Source organism: Pongo abelii, chromosome 7, assembly GCF_028885655.2.
Source record: "Pongo abelii isolate AG06213 chromosome 7, NHGRI_mPonAbe1-v2.0_pri, whole genome shotgun sequence".
NCBI classification, from domain to species: domain Eukaryota; kingdom Metazoa; phylum Chordata; class Mammalia; order Primates; family Hominidae; genus Pongo; species Pongo abelii.
In genome coordinates, this window is record NC_071992.2 from 14,658,410 (window position 1) to 14,675,819 (window position 17,410).

Below are 17,410 nucleotides of genomic sequence, written 5' to 3' on the forward strand. Positions count from 1 at the left end.
GGGTCCTGAATGGGGTGAGAGCTGTTTTATCTCTATCCCTAGTGCCTTACATCTGCCAGAGATTCAGTTAATATTTGTTGAAAAGATGAATGTGTATTTTTAATTTAATACAGAAAATTATTTTTTTTTCAAAAATCTGGCTTTGCCCCGAGCTGTGGTTTGAGGTGCTGACCCTCTTCCCAGGAAAATACGTGCATGGCTCATTTCAGAAGATTTAAGGTCAGACCTTGCCCTAGAAGATGGCCTCCTGTTTAGTCAAAGAGAAGAGAAGAAGAAATGTGTTTCTTTCAACACTAAATATGACTGATTTAATAAAAAGACTCAATTGGAATTCAACTCCTTTTAGATATATACGACCCCATTCTATCATTGCCCAACAACTTCTTGGAGAAGGTGATATGATTCATGCACTTTACACAGAGGCAAATTTGGATCCTAATTTAGGAAAATGAAGCAAAATCAGTCATATCTGAAGGTGTTTTGGGTGTCTGATTTGGGCATATAGACAAGCCTCCTGCCCAGGTAGCTCACATATGCCTCCTACTTCTACACTAGCTACAATTCCTCTTCTCATTGGTACTTTTACTGATGCGGGCTTTGAAGACTTTGCCTTCGGTAGCTTATCTGAGGGGTCTAACACATTTAGGCACAAATGCCTGAAGGAAAGGCGCATAGACAACCACATTGTCTGATGACAGTCGACTGCCCAGGTCAGAGCCTGGCAGGGTAAGTCCGAACGGAGAGTCTTTAGCTTCACCCTGTCATAGGGACTCAGTTAGCAAACATCATCTCTCTTATAATTAAGGCAGGCTCTAAAATTGCATGGGGAAAGATAAGATGCTTATCTTTGAAAGGTAGCTCTTTCAAAATGCTTCTTAAATGCACTTCTAAAAAGTTAGCTTCTGTGGTTCTCAGTGGCACAGATCATGTGCCTACCTATGAGTGAGACATAGCTGGGGTTAAAATCTATAGGCAAGTTCTGAAGACTAGAGAGAAGCTTTCCAAAGCACATCCGGATCAATGATTCTTAAATAGGGGCCAGGACTAGGGTGGGGCTGGTGTAGGGGAATGTTGGGGGAAGCCACGTGCATCTCTGAGTAGAAAGCCCACACGCACCCTGCCATCGTGAGAATCACTGGGTATAATGAGAAGTACAGTTCGTGGCAGTGTGGTGAACAACAAGTGATAAGGAAACTAGGAATAATGGTTGCAGGCTGGGACTTAGATTATGGTCCATTCACTCCACTTGCAGACAAGCAATTAGGGTCCAAGGTGTTATAGGAAGGGCTTTTCCTATCACATCAGGCATCTCTCGGGATCTCATTGTATATCACAAGACCTCTATATTACAAAGTGGTTTTTGATGCATTTTTTAATAACTAAAAGCCTTTTGATAGGTTTCATGACAAACTCTTATGAACAGGAAGAAAAATGTGAGCAATGATGAATAACTACGAGTACTTGTCAGAGTGACATGAAAGTAGCTGGTAATATGGAAAATACTGAGCAGTCCAATTGTACTGGAATGATTCAGTACAATTCAGTAATATTGTCTTAGGTAGTATACATTTAATTAAGCCCCTGGAATCAGAGATGACTCTCGATGTTAGCAATTTTCCCAGGAACAAGATGAAATCATTCAATTTAATTTTAGGAGAAAGTATCGTATCTTTTATAGAAAGCTTAGGAATTGATTTATTGGCCTATTGATTTGAACTGCTCTTATAATTCTGGCACACTCCACATATTAACAATTCTTTCCAATCCCTACTTGGCTAGGTAATTTATGCATAGGTCAGGAAGTCAGCCTGGGCTGTAGCTGGCTCCATATATTTATCATGTGAAATGACATTTAGTATTTGTTTTCTTCCTGATAGGGCCTGGGCTCCCTTCAGAGACTCACACAAGTGGTTTATCATGAGAAGGACCGCACTATTTCATTTCACTCCTACAAGTTTTCATTTATGTTACACATTGAGAAAGTTATGAGAAGCAACTGTCACTCTCTGGAGGTGGAGACTGCCGTGATTCACAAAGACAAGAGGTAATTTTCCTGTAATCACAGGATGACTCAGGTTAGTAGCTTTCAGCCCTTCTGCAACTCACATACCATGAGGTGTTTTTAGCACTGCGCATCTTCAGTGAACCTAATTCTTCCCAATCCCTATAGTTTTAAATTTATGACAATGTGATATAAAGTAAGTTGGAATTTATTTTTGCACGAGGTGGAAAACAGTATTTGAAAGTAGTTGTACAGGGTATGTAAAAATTATAAGAACATATTTAGCATTTTTAGAAAGCAAAATAATTTTGTAGGACTTAAACATATTTTTAAATGAGATTTTTGTCACACAAAAGTTTACAATATCATTTGTACTTGGAAATGATATATAGATGTTAAGTGTGAAGTTGCATGTATTGAAAAGTAAAATTAAAAAGCTATGCATTTTGTAATTAGGTCTTTTTTATAATGTAAGTTGTCTTTTAACTGTTTGGACCAACTTGCATTTTTACTTTAGAATTGTAGTTTAAGTGTGTCTTTGAAATTTAAAGCAGAATTTTATGCTGTCTCTTTTTTAATTCTGTGTCTTCTACGGCATTTATAATAGGAGAGCCATTTCCAATATTTATATTTCTTTTTAGTTATGAAAAAGTGACCATTGTATGCCTAGATTATTCCTATAATACAGACCTGGCTGGGCGTGTTGGCTCATGCCTGTAATTCTAGCACTTTGGGAGGCCGAGGCATGTGGATCACCTGAGGTCAGGAGTTCAAGACCAGCCTGGCCAACATGGTGACCCCGTCTTTACTAAAAATGCACAGCTTAGCCGGGCGTGGTGGTGGGCGCCTATAATCCCAACTACTCGGGAGGCTGGAGCAGGAGAATTGCTTGAACCCAGGAGGTGGAGGTTGCAGTGAGCCGAGATTGCGCCACTGCACTCCAGGCTGGGCGACAAGAGCAAGACTCTGTCTCAAAAACAACAACAACAACAGACCTCTGGGGCAGCAAATCAGAAAACACAAAATAAAACTGGAAAAGCTCAGTCTTGCTTTCCTCCAAGTGCCCATTGACTCACAGCTGGCTCTTTAGGATTTATAACCAAAGAGTCAAGGACCAGCTTGTACAGAGTAAAGTATTGTTGTTTTGCAGAGGGAGCTAAGAAACAGCTCCTTGATTCATTGGCTCTACAATTAATTATTGAGTGATGCTCTGTGTTCTGCACTATCCTAGGCTCTATGATGTACAGATGAGACATAGATATAGATATATAAAAACATCACATTTCCATCTCTGCCCTCCAAAACCTTATAGTCTAGTTGGGAACATATACAGAGTTGAGAGTTCATGACAGTATCTGGAAAAATGCCCTAAGAGTGATAGAGATAATAAATTTGCAGTGTATAGAAGTCCTGGGGCCGGGCGCAGTGGCTCACACCTGTAAGCACTTTGGGAGGCCTAGGTAGACAGTGCAGTGGTTCACCATCAGAGGAAATGCGATAGGAGGTGTAGGTTTTAGACTTGGGCATATTGTCTCTGTGGTATCTGAAGGACAACAAACTCAGATGGTCACGAAGCTCAGGAGAACTTCATTTAAACAGCATCATTGACTGGGCGCAGTGGCTCATGCCTGTAATCCCAGCACTTTGAGAGGCCGGGATAGGCAGATCACCTGAGCTCAGGAGTTTGAGACTAACCTGGGCAACATGGTGAAAACCCATCTCTACTAAAAAAAAAAAAAAAAAAAAAAAGCCAGGTGTGGTGGTGTGCACCTGTGGTCCTGTGGTCCCAGCTACTCAGGAGGCTAAGGCAGGAGAATTGCTTGAACCTGGGAGACACAGATTGCAGTAAGCAGAGATCGTGCCACTGCACTCCAGCCTGGGAGACAGAGCAAGACTCTATCTCAAAAAAATAAAAACTAAAAATAAGTCCTTGGATGGATGATTTTTATCTGTAGTTATCCATGAATCCTTTATGCAGGAGGAAGAAACTATGCTAGACTTTGCAGACCAGAAGATTTTGGCAGGAGTAAGTGATAGGAGAGCATTGCCGGTGAGAGAGAATAGACTGCTGGCTTCAGCAAAGACCTGAATAAGGTCCTGAGCAAGTCCCACTCGGGAAAAAGTGAGTAGATTTGTGTGGGTACAGCTGAGAGTTTGAGGTACTGTAGTTACAGGATATAGGTCTGCAAAAGTGGACTGGACCAGGTCAGGGAGGGTTTTCATGACAGACTGAGGTGTGCAGGTGCTATCCTGTAGGCAGCAGAGGTGCCCTGAAGGGCTTTCAAGAAGGAGTGAATATTATCCAATGAGGTTGTATAGAAAAATTAACTCTGCACTGCCATGAAATAGAGATTCTAACCAACTTTCCTTGAATTCATAGAAGGAAAGTCATGAACTGTAGCCAGCAAACCAGGAATGGCACACGTGCTATGTGGTTTACACAGTTACCTTTTACTATAGGAATGTATTGTGTCTCCAGCCAAGTGGACATTAACAGAGAAGGTTGTGTTGCCAACTCCCATGTTTATGAATATATTAGAGGGGATAGATGTGGGGGGTGCAGAGACAGCAAGAGGAACAGACAGACCAGTTACACTAGCTGAGATACTAGGGGATGGCAGTACAAACAGAAAGACAGAAAGGGGGCAGAGGTGCCAGCACTGTAACAACTTTGATCTTCTAGGCTGGCATTCCAATAGCACATTGCCATCTCAGTAGATTCTTTTGCTCCAACAAGAGTCCCTTCATCCATTTGTGATGGGTCCTGTTGGCGACCCTAGTGGCCATGGTACATCTCTTTCACTGTGGCCCCCACTGGGGTACATGCTGTGGTTGTGAAGAAGAATTCAAGTTTGTAATACTTTAGTCCTTTGGCTATACATGTCAAAAAGAACTAAAGCAAGAAGGAGGATTTGTTGGGAGTGCTTAAGTAGCTGGCACAATAAAAGGAACTCCCGCAAACCAAACCTCGGGAAAGTTACAACTTGGGATGAGGCATGAGGATCTTTTCTTCAGGGCTGAGCCATCAGCAGTTCTGCTCCAACCTCTTGTCAATTTCCCAGGCGAGGGAGAATAACTGTCCAAGATTGGATCATGTGCCCACCCCACTGCCACTGTCAGTGTGCCTGGCAGGCCCCGCAGACACTTGGGGTCTGAGAGAGATGTAGTTCCCCAAAGGAACAGAGGATAAACAGAGGCTTTTAAAAGTATTTTAATCTCTAAAACGTCTGCGATTGCAAATAGTGGTCATGTGTGTGTACATGGTCTCAGGCTTGGGAATGGATGAGATATTCCCCAGAATCTTAGATCTCCAAAATTACTTTTCACTACTACCTCTGATGGACCCTCTGCTCTTTCAAACTAATGTCTTTTTTATTTTTTTAAAAGATACCGATATTGACTAGAAGCTTTTTTATTTTTTAAGAAGATACTGATATTGACTAGAAGGTATTGACTAGGCAATACCTTCATGCCTGCATGCCTCTAGCTACATGGATTAAGTGTCTTTTCTCTTTCTCCCTTTCGTTTCTTCTCTTCTGTAGCGGTCAGCTCTTCAGACACGTCAAGTGCCCCGAGGTGACTTAATTTATACGCATTAGTTATGTTGGAATTCTCAAGTTTGCTACTTTCCCTGAAAAGCAGGCTAAGAGGACCTTAAAAGCACAGTGACTTGTCCACCTTTGGGAACCCTTGAATTGATTCTTCTTGCAAGTGCAATTTAAATGACAAGAAACGAACATTTTCTTTTTTTTATTTGAGATGGAGTTTCACTCTTGTTGCCCCGGCTGGAGTGCAATGGCGCGATCTCGGCTCACTGCAACCTCCCCCTTTCGGGTTCAAGCAATTCTCCTGCCTCAGCCTCCTGAGTAGCTAGGATTACAGGCATGCACCACCATGCCCGGCTAATTTTTGTATTTTTAGTAGAGACGGGGTTTCTCCATGTTGGTCAGGCTGGTCTCGAACTCCCAACCTCAGATAATCCACTCGCCTCGGCCTCCCAAAGTGCTGGGATTACAGGCGTGAGCCACCGCGCGTGGCTGAAAAGAACATTTTCAAATCTTGCCTACGCTTCTAGGCTGAGTTCCAAGGCGCAGTTCTCGACTTCTCATGCATTCATTTGAAGATGCGTCAGCTTACACACACAGAGGGCTCACTGAAAATTTACCTTTTTAATAATTTCCTAATACTCTGGAAATGAACATAATAAACTGCAACACAATACAACTCTAGACTTTCTAGAGCAAGAATTGTTAACCTTTGGCATTATTTTGGATTTTAGTTTCTTAACACAAAGGTTCAAGCAAGTTTCAGTTGCAGTTAGAAGTCGTCAACATGTAATTTCCATTAGTGATAAATGTGTAAAAAGTTATATGAGCAATTGATATTTGATTATATAAATCTAGTTTGAGTGCTAATTGGAGTAGATATAAACAAATATATACAAAATTATATATTTTTACCTTTTCTTTTCTTCTCTCTATTCTTTATACATATTAAGTCATAGCTCTTAGCTCTTTGTCTGCTTTCCTTATTCTCCATTTCTGGTTTTCTTTGCACTAACATATATGAACCGCATGATGATCATTCAATACATATATTAATTTCCCCGTTTCTTCTCCTTTCACTTCCCCTGGTTTCTTTCTTCTTTTCCTTGTCATTCTGTCTTGATCCTTTTCTTGATTTTTATAAAGAAAACTTTACTGATACATATTTTTGTCTTCTTTGTGTTGTTTTTGTTTTGGGTTTGGTTTTTGGGGAGGGAACACTGATTCTTCTATGAGTTGTGTGTGTTTCGGGAGATTAATCACCCAGATACCAATTAGGCCCAAGTCATTGTTGTCTTAGGTTCTAAGGCTTATAAATATTATAACATTTTTCAGAAAGATTTTATTCTCTGCAGAATAAAAAGCTCAGCAGATTTTTCCAATAACTGCACATATAAACAGCCACATAAACAGTAGACTAAATATTACAGATGATCCACATGAGAGTAATAAATGAGGACACTAGTTTGTCCATACATTTTTCATAAGGTACTGAAGTAACTGAGAATTGTCTTAACGAGTACCAGTAACCATGAAACAGCAAGATAATTAGAGAATGAAGGTAAGCAGCAATAGCAACCACCTGCTGCTACAAGCTGAGGATCATGTAGCCTCCTTCCTGGACCTTTACACAATTTATGTTCCCATCTATTTATTGAGATCAGTAATCCTCATACATTATTATAGTTGTGCTACTTGGAAGCTGTGGCTGGCACAATTCATCCTTAATTTCACTTTGAGTTATTGAGTAAAGCTATTCAATGTGTAATAAGATCACAATAAGGTAGGTAAAATGAATTTCCTTCCTCTCATCATACTAATGAGTCACTCACCTGCTGCCCTAACTGAAACAACTTCTTTACTGGGAGCAAATGGACTTTATTCTTGGCTGGTTACTGGATAATCTGGCGTTGGACATGATCTCATTTAAGTTACGTATTTCTTCAGTTAGATTTCTTCTGAGCTAAAACTCTCTCAGCAGTTTCTGTATTTGCTATGACATAATCTTATTGAATGGGGATACTGCTTTGACATTTCACCTGATCTTTGAACCCAGTGATCTCCAGTTTCTGGCTGCCTGGAAGGCACCGACTGGATGGCATTCATCCCTCATGGGAATGGCAGAACACAGATGAGAGAGGATACTCTGCTCAGTTTCAAGTTCTAACATGGTTTAAAGTACATAACAAGGCAATTGCCTCAAAGCAAAACGGGGTTTTAATTGAAATATACATGGACCAAAGTACATATATCATAAATGTACAAATAAATGAATGAATTTTTCATAACCTGAGCACCCTCATGTAACCCGAGCCCAGATCAAGAAACAGAACATTACAGGCGCCCCAGGACCACCTCCCGACCCCCAGTATTCCCTGCCAGGTGCTACCCCAGGCAGCGTCTGTCCCACTTCTAATGGCCCACATTTGTTTTATCTGTTTTTGTACCTTCCTTATTTTATTTTATTTTATTTTTTATTTTTTCTGATCTATCTATGGGCTCATGTTTTTATACTTTCCATAAATAGAATCCTATAGTGTGTATTCTTTTGTGGACTTCCCTTTTAATATGATATTTATGGAATTTATATCATTTGGATGTTTGTCCCCTCCAAATCTCATGTTAAAACGTGACCCTCAGTGTTGGAGGTGGGGACCATTGGGAGGTGTTTGGGTTATGGGGGTGGATCCCTCAGGAATGGCTTGGTGTCCTCCTCATGGTAATGGGTGAGTTCTTGCTCTATCAGTTCATGAGAGCTGGTTGTTTAAAGGAGCCTGGCATCTCCTCCCCTCTCTCTTGCTCCCTCTCTGACCTTGTGACACACATGCTCCTCAGTCACCTTCCACCATAAGTAACAGCTTCCTGAGGCCTCACCAGGATCCAAGCAGATGCTGGTGCCATGTTTGTACAGCCTGCAGAACCATGAACCAAATAAACTGTTTGTCCTTATAAATTACCCAGCCTCAGGTATTCCTTTACAGCAACACAGAATGGACTAATATAGGGATTGATCCATATTGTTGCATATGGTTGCAAACTTTCATTCTTTTAACTCTGGTAGCATTCCATTCTATGAATATACCACAATTTATGTGATCATTTTACTGATGATGGGCACATGTGCAGTTTCCACATTTGTGCTACTTCGAAGAGTGCTTCTTTGGATATTCTAGCATATGTCTTTTGGTGAATATAGGTGTCCATTTCTTTTGGATATATGTATATACCTTTAAGATTGGGGTTGCTGGGCCATAGGCTATGCATATGTTTAGCTTTAGTTGTTACTGCCAGGCAGTTTTCCAAACAGACTGAAACAATTCACATTTCTTCCAGCGGTGTATTAGAACTCACCGATTCCATGTTTTCACCAACACTAGATATTCTTTGTGTTTTTCATTTTAGCCATTCTTTTGTATAGGTGGTGGGATCCCATTGTGGGTTAAATTTGCAGTTCCCTGATACTAGTGAAGTTAAGCCCCTTTGTGTGTGTTTCCTGCCTGTCTCCTGACCATTGTGAAATGTCTGTTAAAGTCTCTCGCCCATTTTTCAATTGTGTTGTCTTCTACTGCTTTGTGATTTGTAAGAATTGTTTATATTCTGGATACTACTCAATTGTCAGCTGTATGTACTATGAATACTTCTTCACACTCTGGGTTGAATTTTCCCTCTCTTCATGGTGTCTTCATTTTAATATAGTCTACTTTATTTTTCCTTTTATGGTTAACACTTTATATGACCCTTTGTAAGAAATTTTAACTTACTCCAAGGTCATGAAGATGTTCTGTATTTTCCTCTAAAAGCTTTATTGTTCTATATGATAGAAAGGTTTTAATTCATAAATGTATGTCAGTATTTGGAGACAGAACTGTTTTAAAGCCACGTGTGTTTTCCATTGAGCTAAAACATAGAGGACTCACTACAGGGAAAAGTGTGGTACAGAAAGAAACTCAAGATAGAGGTAATGGAAGTTCCCATCACAAACAAATGAGAAATCCCTTCTGATGATAGGGCTAAGTGCTTATAGCCTATTACCCCGTGTCTGTGCTAACTTCTTAGGAGGAGCGGATATAAAAACCACCGTCTTGAGGACATTTAGTTATAGCACCTCCTCCCTGGGGACAAGTAGCCACTCCTCTGGACAACGCAAAGCCTTCTTTCTCAGAGTTCGCTAGATTTCTGTGGGTCAAGTACAGAGTCTCATCTCCTTGATGAGACAGTAGAAAAAGCTTTTCCCTGGAAGCCTTTTCAGATCCTCGGAATATTTTTACTATTTGCCTCTGGGTGTCAATATGTGTGTAGCTTTCCAGTGATCATTAAGAAGTTGGAAAAACTTGGGAAACAACCTTTTTACTTTTATTTGTCGACACATCAAATACTCAAAGTTGCCTTTGAAATTGTGGCTGTTGGGTATATATGTCAATGCCCACCTCTCTATCCCTGTTTCTTTACCCAGAAATATAGCATTAAGAAAGATTGTTCAGGGGCTGGGTGGAGTGGCTCACACCTGTAATCCTAGCACTTTGGGAGACCAAGGCGGGTGGATCATGAGGTCAGATGTTCAAGACCAGCCTGAACAACATGGTGAAACCCCGTCTCTAGTAAAAATACAAAAATTATCCAGGCATGGTGGTACATGCCTGTAATCCCAGCTACTCAGGAGGCTGAGGCAGGAGAATCGCTTGAACCTGGGAGGCGGAGGTTGCAGTGAGCCAAGATCATGCCATTGCACTCCAGCCTGGGTGACAGAGGAAGACTCCATCTCAAAAGAAAAAAAAAAGAAAGATTGTTCAGGGTGGGGGAAGATGGGAGGGGTGATTTATTGGGGGAAGGATATGTTCATTATCTTGAGTGTCTTGATGGTTTCACAGATACACACATATGCACACACATATGTATGTAAAAACATCAAATTTTATACTTTAAATATATGCAGTTTGTTATATGTCAATTATACCTAAATAAAACTGTTAAAATATGATGTAAAAATTTAAAAGAAATATTGTTTAATTGGCTAGAGTTCCATCATTCATGAATTCACTAAACGTATTTAGACCTATTACATTTAGGCCCAGTGCTAGATATTATGGGCTAACCAAAGATGTGTATGAAATCTTGTTTCTTCTTTAGAAGTTCAGAATCTAGTAGAAATACTTAAGCCATTATAATACTTTACAGCACATGATATATTTCAAGTGCTGTGGAATTAGGGAGTGTGGAGGTTATATTTCTTTGAGAAGATGGAGAAGCCTGTAGGTAGAAGTTGCCACTTGGCTCACAATATTAAGTTCAAAAAAGTAGGATGCAAAACTGTATCCAGTTTTCTCTCAATTTTATTATAATATATCTCTATGAAAAAGAAAACTTTTAATCTTTATGAAGAAAAAAGGGGGAACTTATATGGTAACAAGTTGTCATCTAATAAAAACTGATGTATACTTCTTATTTTTTCATGATCTAGATATTCTGCAGTTCATATGATGAACTGAGCTGTTTATTCCTTTTGGTGGGTGGGATTAGAATACCCATGATATCTCTCCATCAAGAGTTCTGAGGGACGCAGGCTGATGCCTCCAGGACAAGGAACATTTCATTGCAGAGATAAGGGATAGGGAACTTGGAAAGCAACACACTGGGGTAATCCTGATCTTTTCAGATGACATTTATGCCATAGCAAGTCACATAGGGTTTACCTGAATTCAAGTAGGTAGAAAAATGTTAGCCTAATCACATGCCCAGGGCAGGAAAACTAAACATTTGTGACTTCTCAATAGAACCCTGTTGTTAGAAGCAGGAATTGCCAATGTCCTTCTCTTTGTTTTTCTAGCCTTGGGAAACATGCCAGGCCACTAACTCTCCTGTTAGTTTTCTGTCACTTTCTGTCCTCTCTTCCATCCTCCAAGAAATAAATGCTAGAAATAGGCAGAGTTTGTGGGGCAAGGGAAGGAACAAAGATGATTCAATGTCTGAGGTCTCCTCTTCTGTGCCTACGTCAGCTTCCCCCTGGCAAAGTTAGTTGTATCTTTTTCTACTCAGTCTTATTTATGTTTTTGTCTTCATATTTATGATTTCTTTTGATTGTTAGCGTTCAATATTGGGGGTTTGTTTTAAGGTTACACTGTAAACTTTACAAGTTGCTTGAAAAGTAGCAATAAAGGTAAGATATTACAACACTATGTGTCAGCATCCTTGCACACTAGTTATTTAAAGTGTAAAATAATCATTTCAAAATGTTAATTAAAAAAGCAGTTTGCCTGCCTTGGGAAAGGTGTGGTTGTAAGAAACAGAAATGAGTTCAAGTGAAGAATATTTTAGGGCTAGAACAGGGTATGCATTTGAGATTCAAGGTTAGGAAATGAAGTACCTCAGGACGCAAGGCTGGTACTCCAAAATGAACAGGTTTCTTGGAGATGAGTGACTCTGAGACCCTGTCTAGAGCCTATATAGGAACTAGAACTAGAATATCATCTACTAGACTTCCCCAGTCCTTCTGCCTTTCCCCCCGCCATGTTAGGAAGCATCACGGATTCTCATCTTGTTTTTCTTTCCCTACAGCTACATTTATTTTGCAGAAAAATATTCTTTTGGTTCATCCATATGTGCATGGCTAAAAATGGACTCCCTAACACAGACTCCAAGTGATCACAACCAACCACTTGCGGTCATCTGACTATTCAGGTCTTTCAGTTCAAATTCTCAAAATTGGGTCAGTCTCACCCATGGACTGGTTCACTGTAGGTCTGGTTTTTAACCTGGGTCCACTCAGTGAGGCGGGGATCCCTGGAAAGAGGAGGCACAAGGCTCAGAAGCAGGTTCTCTTGGATCGACAATGATGAGCAACTCTGATGCGCATCTTTCTGACTTTCTAGTTAAAATGTTTACCGTCTCATACTTTTAGTCTTTTTATAAACCATCTTAGAAGTTATGATTTGTAGATAACATACTTCACTAAAACTACATGAATGAAAAAGGATGCTCAGGAAAAATGCTTCCTTTGTTTTGGGGACTTTCTTAAATTGGAAAACACTAAATTAACATTTCCAAAGTGTCTTCTGCAGAATATTATTTCCTAAAAAGACAAGAGGTGTTTAAAGACAGAAAGAGTATTATAGACCCAATAATTCTGAGAAAAAAGCCAGATTTTTAAAACATCAACCAGGACTCTTTTCTGCAAGATTTTTCGAAACTCGTAGTGTGCTGGTGTGCATTTTGAATCTCAAAGGAGGGACACAATATGAGGCTTTAAATACTGACTTTTTATGTGGATTATTTTATGGGTCTGGAATTTGAGAGCACACAGATTAGGAATCCTGGCTAATCCAAACCCTTTATCTCTCGCTTCATCTGGAATCCCATGCTCTTGTTTTAGTACTAGTCTTATTACCTTAGTCACACTTTCAAACTCACAAGGAATTTGCTTATATACATAAAATTCATGTGGAAACTATTGTAGGAAATTTAAATCGGCAGCATTTAAAATTTAAATCTGCAGTGTTTATAAAGTTAACTGTAAAATATCAGAAAAACAAAATAGATTCATATTGCTTATACACTTAAAAATAACTCTCTTTTAGGTTACTTGATTATAGTAGAGGCCATAGAAAAGTTAGGGGAAGATCTCAGGGGGTGCTGTTCAGATACTACAAATTCTGAGCTTGAAATTGGAGTCATTTTTAAACTTCATATTGCAAGCAACCCAGTTTATGTCGGTTACCACTTAACATTTGCAAGCGCAATAAAGAAAAACTTACTTGTTCTAGTGTTCTCTAAATCGTATTGCTTGATCGATTCCTTGAGGAAGGGGAAACGTAAATAGACTAAAATCTACTGAGATTTTGATTTAAATGAAAAGCACACAGTGTTTCTGTTTTTCTCTTGTGTGGGCAGTTATAGCCAGCCATATGTTTACTTTGTAAATTTCAATTGAAGGTGCAACATAAGCTGTTTCAATCTGGGTGGAAGTTTAGTCAGACCTCACAAATTAGATTTATACTCAGTTAGGAGTTTGCTAGGATTTTTTGCAGGGGCTGTGGGTAGGTTCACACTAATTAAAGACAACCTATTACATTTTAAGTGTAAATCCTGAACAGCTCTTCCTTGAAACGGAAGGAATGATGGAATTATATTATCATCATTTGGTGATACTTGTAGTAATAATTGGGGCAAGAATCATTGGTAGATGGTAAAACTGGTGGGTGAGCAAATAAGAAACAATATTTGCATAGTCTCAAAGTCTCTCTCCATACAGGGAAGTAACTTGGCAGACACCATCTTACCCAAGTACTTCCCACTTCCCAGGATGGGGTAGAGGTGCGGGGTCAGAGGCTGTCCAGGGACAGTATCTTCTCTCTAGTTACACTCCCATCTGCCAGTTTGCAGGTGTAGAGTCCCCTCCCTTCCCCAGCTCCTCAGGGTGATCACTCCCTCTGCTAACCAAAGCCAAGACTACCCTCTGTACTCAGAGCCAGATTCCATTCTCGTTATGTGTATTTATTTGATCATTTGCTGGGGGTCTGCTGTGTCCTAAGTGCTGGGGACTCAGTATTAAATAAGACAAGTCCTTGTTCTCCAGAGTCTTCCAGCAGACTCTGCCAGAGAAAAATATGTTATCTAAATTCAACAATTACAGGACTCTGTGATCCCTGTAGAGGTATGCGTGGGATGCAATAGCTGATAGCCATCAGTAGGGCCAAATGGGTTCTTAAATGATTGAAAATACTTTCATACTGATAGGTAAAAGCCACAACCCGAGCCCCGGGCCACTTCCCTGGGATACCACTCACTCACATGCCAAAATAGAATAGAATAATTACAGGGTTAAGCCCAAAACGGGACCTGCCCTTGTGCTTTTCTTACTCCTTCCCTGTTACCCTTATCCTGCCTGGAAGGTCAGGGAAGCCTTCCTGGAGGAGGTGATGCCTTTTCCAAGAATGACTAGAATTTAGCCAGGTAAAGCACAGCATCTGTTCAGGCCCCTGGATGAGAGGGAGTGTGCCACTGCTGAGAAACAATGGGTCATTTGGTATTACAGCTAATGCTGAGGAAAGATGGTGAGAAATGACCCTTAAGAGGTCTGGTGAGGCCAGATCAGAAAGAGCCTTATGTGCCCGCCTAAGCCAGCTGAACCCAATGGGACAAGCTATAAAATGCCTCTGAAGAAGTTGAAGGTAAGAACTGAGGGGGGTAGCGTGGAGCAAGATGGCCAAATGGAAGGCTCCACTGATGGTGTGTCCCCGCTCCGCCACCCTCCCCACGAGGACCAAAGTTCACACACAAAAAAAGCACCTGCATAAGAACCAAAAATCAGGAGAGCCCTCACAGTGCCTGGTTTTGACTTCATATCACTAAAGGAAGCACTGAAGAGGGCGAGCAAGGCAGTCTTGAATTGCGCATGCCGTCCCTCCTCCAACCCCCTAGCAGTAGCCATGTGCCATGGAGAGAGAGAATCTGTGCTTAGGGGAGGGAGACTGCTGCCTTTGTGAAACACTGTATCGAACTCAGTGCTGCCCTGTCACAGTAGAAAGCAAAAGCATGCCGCTGAACTCAGCTGACACCTGCCCACAGAGGGAGCATTTAAACCAGCCCTGGCCAGAGGGGAATTGCAGATCCCAGCAGTCTGAACTTGAGTCCCTGCAGACCTCACCACTGTAGGCTAAAGGGCTCTGGGGTACTAAATAAACTTGAAAGGCAGTCTAGGCCACAAGCACTGCAGCTCCTAGGTAAGTCCTCCTGCTGAACTGGCCTCGGAGCCAGTGGACTAGGTGGGGAGGAGGGAACGCCACCTATTGAGACACCAGCTAGGGCTGCTAAGGGAGTGCTTGCACTACCCTTCCCCGACCCAGGCTGCACAGCTCCTGGCTCCAAAAGAGAGCCCTTCCTTCTTCTTGAGGAGAGGAGAGGGAAGAATAAAGAGGACTTTGTCTTGTATTTTGGATACCAGCTCTGCTGAGGTAGGATAGAGCCTAGGCAGAGTCCCGAGGCCCTCTGTCCAGGCCCTACCTCCCAGATGACATTTCTAGACACACCCTGGGCCGGAAGGCAACCTGCTGTCTTGAAGGGAAGGACCTAGTCCTGGCAGGACCCATCACCTTCTGACTAAAGAGCCCTTGGGCCCTGAATAACCAGCAGTGATACCCAAGTGGTACGCTGTGGGCCTTGGGTGAGACTCTGAGTCTTGCTGGCTCCAGATGCGACTCAGCACATTTCCAGCTGTGGTGGCTATGGGGCAAGACTCCTGCTTAAGAAAAGTGGAGGGACAAGAAAAGAGGACTTTACCTTGCACCTTAGGTACCAGCTCGGCCACAGTGGGGAAGGGGTCTTTGGAAAGGGGAGGGAAGAGTGGGAAGGGCTGCATCTCATGGCTTGAGTGCCAGCTCAGCCACAGTACAATAGAACACTAAGTACACTTCTAAGGTTTTTGACTCCAGTCCCTGGCTCCCAGACAGCACCTCTAGAGCTGCCCACGGCCTGGGGGAACTTGCCACAGAGGTTACAGTGAGCCAAGATCATATCACTGCACTCCAGCCTGGGCGATACAGCGAGACTCCATCTCAAAAAAAAAAAAAAAAAAAAAAAAAATGAAATCCTGTCGTTTGCAATAGCATGGATGGAACTGGAGGTCATTATGTTAGCTGAAATCAGTCAGGCACAGAAAGACAGGCTTCATATGTTCTCACTTATTTGTGGGAGATAAAAATTAAAATAATTGAACTCATGGTTATAGAGAGTAGAAGGATGGTTACAAGAGGCTGCAAAGGGTAGTGGGGAGGTGGGAGGGAAGTGGAGATTGTTAATGGGTACAAAAAATAGAATAAGACCTAGTATTTGCTAGCACAACAGGGTGACTATAGTAAAAAAAAATTTATTTGTACGTTCTTAAATGACTAAAAGTATATTGGATTATTTGTAACATAAAGGATAAATGCTTGAGGCGATGGATACCCCATTCTCCCTGATGTGATTATTATGCCTTGTATGCCTGTTATCAAAACATCTCATGTACTCCGTAAATATATATACCTGCTACGTACCCACAAAAATTAAAAATAAATAAATAAGAAGGAACACAACCAGCCCTATATTTTACAAAAATAATTATGATGTAATTGAAATTGGGAAAAGCATTGAAGGGCAAGAGAACTGTTTGCCAGCTGTTGAAGTAATTCAGTACAGAAATGGGCACCTATATTAAAATAAAAGCAGTAGTGATATAGAGACATGGCTGGAACCCAAACACTAAAAAGGGAGAATTAATAGGGCTTTGTTATTGGGTTGAAATGGTGAGCTACCTGTTATGAAATTTTGAAATCTATTTAGCATCAGATACAATGGTCTTATCCAAAGTAAACCATTTGGTAAGAATTTTGGCTATGCTTCCAAAATTAAGAATTCATCTTGTACAGGAACTTACAATAATTAGCTCAGTCTCAAACCATTGTTTTCCTTAATATAGCAGGTAAAAACCATGCATTTGCTAGTCTTTTGGCAACTATAGCGAGGTTAAAGTGAAGGTATTGTTCTTTGCAGCTTATAAGAAAGTGTGCAAACAGCATGACTTTTGCAGTTGTAGGCTCCAGATTTTAGGAAATCTGCATCCTCCTTCAGCCATCTATGGTGCATAGGCTGACCTGCATGCCTTGGGTTGGTCCTGTTTTCTCCAGGATGGATCATGAAGCCGCCCAGCTGGAGAAGCAGCATGTGCACAATGTGTACGAGAGCACAGCCCCTTACTTCAGTGACCTGCAGAGCAAAGCCTGGCCTCGTGTCCGCCAGTTCCTGCAAGAGCAGAAGCCAGGCAGCCTCATCGCTGACATAGGTAACCAGGCAGCCTCATCGCTGACATAGGTAACCAGGCAGCCTCATCACT

At 41.2% G+C, this 17,410-nt stretch overlaps 1 protein-coding gene and 1 long non-coding RNA gene across 15 annotated transcripts in view; one reads left to right on the forward strand and one right to left on the reverse strand.

The window, feature by feature from the left end:
• The window catches only part of TRMT9B (tRNA methyltransferase 9B (putative)), a 72,881-nt gene that overhangs the window by 38,358 nt on the left and 17,113 nt on the right, over positions 1 to 17,410 (forward strand). For 4 of the 10 annotated variants that reach the window (XM_054561201.2, XM_054561203.2, XM_054561202.2 and 1 more), the window contains one exon: positions 17,205 to 17,359. The exons of 1 other annotated variant lie outside the window; for it this stretch is intronic. In XM_054561201.2, coding sequence (XP_054417176.1) covers positions 17,205 to 17,359 — 155 coding nt within the window. Of the gene's footprint in view, positions 1 to 1,877; positions 2,076 to 3,980; positions 4,125 to 10,499; positions 17,389 to 17,410 lie in introns of those variants that run through there. 5 more of the 10 variants (XM_054561206.2, XM_054561204.2, XM_009243550.3 and 2 more) reach the window with 5 other exon arrangements.
• LOC129060891 (uncharacterized) overlaps positions 1 to 17,410 on the reverse strand; it is a 52,914-nt gene that overhangs the window by 4,381 nt on the left and 31,123 nt on the right. The gene's annotated exons all lie outside the window — the stretch shown is intronic.